Source organism: Lactuca virosa, chromosome 2, assembly GCF_052849685.1.
Source record: "Lactuca virosa cultivar CGN04683 chromosome 2, Lactuca_virosa_CGN04683_v6, whole genome shotgun sequence".
Lineage (NCBI taxonomy): Eukaryota > Viridiplantae > Streptophyta > Magnoliopsida > Asterales > Asteraceae > Lactuca > Lactuca virosa.
In genome coordinates, this window is record NC_136427.1 from 121808116 (window position 1) to 121812626 (window position 4511).

At 38.6% G+C, this 4511-nt stretch overlaps 1 protein-coding gene across 1 annotated transcript; it reads right to left on the reverse strand.

Annotated features, from left to right (window-relative positions):
* Nucleotides 1-3103: 3103 nt before the first annotated feature.
* LOC145157709 (uncharacterized) lies at nt 3104-3949 on the reverse strand. The gene is made up of 3 exons (XM_079076711.1): nt 3588-3949; nt 3190-3532; nt 3104-3124 (listed from the first exon to the last, which is right to left on the reverse strand). The coding sequence occupies exons 1-3, from the start codon at nt 3947-3949 to the stop codon at nt 3104-3106; spliced, it is 726 nt and encodes a 241-aa protein (XP_078932837.1).
* Between the last annotated feature and the right edge of the window lie 562 nt (nt 3950-4511).

Sequence of the window (4511 nt, forward strand, 5' to 3'; positions counted from 1 at the left end):
AACTATTATTGGTATGTACTTGACCCGAGAGTAGTATGGTCCATTAGTGTTGCATATCACCAGGACAATTTGATAGGATGGACTTTTGAGAAGAGGTTATTTATGATTTGTTAATACATTACAAGTTCTAATATATTAATATGAAATCATATTATTTAATTGGTATTGATCAATAATTAATTTGGAATTAATTTTGTGATCAAAAGAGACTAATTAAATATAAGGGGTTGATTGGTAAATCATTCATTCTTATGGTGTGGGCCAATGATCCATGATTCCTTAGGTTGGGCTAAACCCATGTGACAACCCATGGATGATCCATGGGGGTTTAAACCCATGGATCCTAAGGAATATTGAAGGTCATGGCCATTAAGGCTTACATGGTGTAACCCTAATCTTTCCACACTATATAAGAAGCCTCATGGCTACCAAAATGGCACATAAGTGGAATACTAGAGGGCTGGCCGATTTTGGTGCAAGAAGATACTCTCTCAAAAGTCTCTTTTGTCCAAAGGTGTGTGTTGTGATTCCATTTGAGGTGCAACACTTGGGGCACTAAGTTCTTAAAGGTCCAAGGCTTCCAACTACAACAAAAGGTATGTCATCTAACTAGATTTTGTAGTAAAGATACGCCATTGTATGCTAGTTAGGATGATGCTTTGGAAAAATAAAAGTTTGCATGTATATTAGAGAAAACATAGATCCAAAGCATCTAGGGTTGCATGTACACCATAGGTGTGTTAGAATGCTCAAAACCCATCAGTTTTGTAGCTTTCAAGTTTGAAGAGATCATCCCTGTCGCAAAGGATACCTAAGAGAAGATAGACAAGCTTTTTGATGTTTCTATAGTTGATAGGTCTTTCAAGTTTGATTGCTCTGATCTCCAAGAATGTGTTGGGTTTTGAGCACTACATCACGCCTATGGTGTACATTTAACCCTAAATGCTTTGGATCTATTTTTTCTCTAATTATACATGCATTTTGTTTTTCCAAAGCATTCACCCTAGCTAGAATACAATTGAAGCTATATACTAAAACTTAGTTTGGATGCTTACCTCTTGAGTAGGATAGAGTTCTTGACCTTTGAAAGCTTGAGCACCTCAAGTGTGATGCCTCTAATGGTTCAAAAACACCAATATGCAAAAGGAGGCTTTAAGAGAATAAGCTATTTATCTCAAAGAGATGGTGTAACCGATTTTTTGCTCATGAGGGTTCTATTTATAGTGTGGCAAATGCTAGGGTTACACTTTGTAAACCCTAATGCTCCATGACTTTCCATATTCTTATGCTCCATGGGTTTAACCTCCATGGACTATCCATGGATCAACTTATTGGTTTAGCTCATCTAAATAATCATGGATCATTGGCCCACATTATAAGAATCATTGGCCCACATAATCAATCCCCATATATTTAATTAGTCTCTTTTGACCACAAAATTAATTCCAAATTAATTCTTGATCAATACTAATTAAATAATAGGATTCCATATAATAATATATTATACTTGTAATATATTAATAAATCATAAATAACCTTATTCTCAAAAGGTCCATCCTATCAAATTGCACTGGTGAAGGCAACCCAAAAGGACCATGCTACTATCGGGTCAAGTACATACCAGTTCTAGTTATGGGCTTAGACACCAAATCCAACAGTCTCCCACTTGGATAAGTCTAATAACTATAACTGCCAATGTAACTTCAGGATTCGACTTAGCAATCGTAAGCTTTCAAAAGCCGCTGTCAAATCTGACCATGTTAGTGACGCATCCTTTAGATAAGTGATCATATAATCCTCTGTTCTCAAGATATCAGCTGGACAAATACATGGAAGAATGTCATACTTATTGTCGAGCAGTTTGTTTCCCGATTTCCGATTCGTCTGACATAGAACATAATTGAACACATCAATTTAGTTCTGATCGGGCCCGACACATAAGTTAAAACAGAATCATTGAGGGGCCCAAGATATCGCTTTTAATCCTCTTAGGATAAAAAGGAACAGATAAACTTCAACATTATATGCTTGTACTAACTACTCATCAAATCATGCACAACGACACATTTTATAAAATCAATTATTGATGCGTTTTCGTGCCATCAATGCATAACCAACTCGTAGTCAACAACTCATATATCTTGGTTTGAAGACTTATATGATATTATCGTCTCACGATCACTCGTAATAAATTCCATGAAGTGATTCAAGTGAGCATGGGTTGATCCAATAATCAAATCTTATTTTAGAAGTACTAATGAATGGTGTAGCAATCTGTTGCTATGCATAACGCCTTAGACAATCTACAAGCCAACTCATGACAGTTTTCTTTCATACTTACTTCAGATGTTTGATCGATTGTGGATGGATTGAATAAATCTTATTATTCTGGAAGTCAAAACATGCAAAGTGAAACAATAGTAAATAATTGACACAAGACAGTAACTTTACTTATAAATAAAACTCCTTTTATTCAATCATCAAATGTCAATTACAATTTAGCTATTACAAGTTTCGGTTTATCTAATCACTAAACCTAATATCGTTTGTTAGCCCAATGCTCCTTGCATGCTGCAAGTGCTTAACCCTGGTCAGTCCCTTTGTAAGGAGATCTCCTGGGTTGTCCTATGACGATATCCTCTTCACCACGAGGTGTCCTTCTTCTACTTGATGTCTTATGAAGTGGTATTTTCTGTCGATATGCCTGGATCTTCCATGATCTCTCGGTTCCTTGGTTAAGGCAACCGCCCCTTCATTATCGCCGAAAATCTCTATAGGCTCCTTTATGAATGGAATTACTCCAAGGTCTCCGATGAAGTTTTTCAACCATATCGCCTCCTTTGCTGCTTCGCTTGCTGGTATGTATTCTGATTCACACGTTGAATCGGCTACAGTCTCCTGCTTGGAACTTTTCCATGTCACTAATCCTCCATTCAGGGTAAATATCCATCCCGACTGAGAGCGGAAATTATCTCTGTCAGTCTGAAAACTCGTGTCGCTATACCCTATCACTCTCAAGTCATCACTCCCACCAAGGGTAAGGAGCCAATCCTTAGTCCTCCGCAGGTACTTGAGAATGTTCCTAACCGCAGTCCAATGAGCTTTACCAGTATTCCCTTGATATCTACTTAGTATTACATTATAAGAGGATAATGTATCAATTACACAAAAACATTGTAGACAGTTTACCCCCTCTATGTAGATTGGTAGCTTTATCTTGCCGATGGTGTGTTTGGTTTCGCCACTGAACCCAAACAGCACTGATGATCTTGCGACTATCTCAGACTCCGAGATGTTCATTCTCTTCATTGCGTCCAGGAGTACGATGTTAACCGAGGATCCTCCATCGACGAGGATCCTTCTAACGAAATAGTGGGCGATGTAGAGAGTGATCATTAATTCGTCGTGGTGAGGATCCTGGATGTCTTGTCTATCTGCTTCGTTGAATGTGCTCTCCATTTCTTTTGTGATCAATGTGTTCTTCCATGGTCCTTTTCCTTCTCCGTTTTGGATACCTTGATGTGCCTCTTCGCTGCAGAGTAAGAGGTACCACAAATGTCAGATCCTCCAGAGATCACATTGATTACCTTGGCATCAACAGATAGGGATCCTGGTCTTTTGAGGATCTTCTGAGGATCCTGCTCTTTTCTTTGGATCTCTCCATTCTTCTTCGAAGGATTTCTTTGAGGTATCCTTTGGCTAGGAGATAGCTGATTTCCTTCCTGAAAGCCATGCAATCTTCTGTGACGTGACCAAAGTCTTCATGGTATGCACACCATTTGGACTTGTCTTTCCAGGCTGTGTATTTTTCTCCTTTTCTTGGCCATCTCGCTTTGTCTCCAAGATCCTGCATAGCAAATATTACACCTGAAATATCCACAGAAAAATAATAGCCAGTAATCTTAAGGAAATCCTCTTCCTCTCCCTTATCCTCAAGGGAATTAACCATGTGATGATTAGGTTTGGAATAAGTTTTGATTTATAGGATCTTTGGTCTGAGAAATCGGCCTTCCTATTGGGGTGATCATAATAGCTTGGTGGGTTGCTCCTATTTTGGATTTCCTTGTCTTCTTCGAGCCTGATGAACCTTAATGCTCTTCTTCTGACTTCGTCCATCCTCTTGCATGGAGTCATTACGAGATCTTCGTAGAAGGGAGAATCCTTCTTTAAGCCCATTTTAAAGGCTTCGACTGTAGTTTCCATATCGATGTTGGGGATACTTACAACTTCCCTGCCAAACCTGTTCACAAAATTCCTAAGGGATTCATGAGGATCCTGAACCACCAGATAGAGATCACTAGTGATCTTTTCGAATGTTCTGCTACAAGAAAATTCATTGTTAAACAAATTAATCAAGTGAGAAAATGATGTAATCGAATAAGGAGGAACGTTAAGAAGCCATTTTAGAGCGGATCTTGTGAGGGTGGAACAAAACCCCATGCACATGCAAGCTTCTTTCAAGTGAGTGGGGATAGGAATGATCTCTATCCTCTCCGTGTATTATGCCACGT

What these genes read in the sequence shown, in the direction of transcription:
- LOC145157709 (XM_079076711.1), bottom strand. Translation starts at nt 3,949, where the DNA reads ATGGTTAATTCCCTTGAGGATAAGGGAGAGGAAGAGGATTTCCTTAAG. An exon ending in CCCTATCTGTTGATGCCAAG is followed by an intron (nt 3,533 to 3,587) that starts GTAATCAATGTG and finishes CTTACTCTGCAG; the next exon opens with CGAAGAGGCACATCAAGGTA. An exon ending in TACCAATCTACATAGAGGGG is followed by an intron (nt 3,125 to 3,189) that starts GTAAACTGTCTA and finishes AATACTAAGTAG; the next exon opens with ATATCAAGGGAATACTGGTA.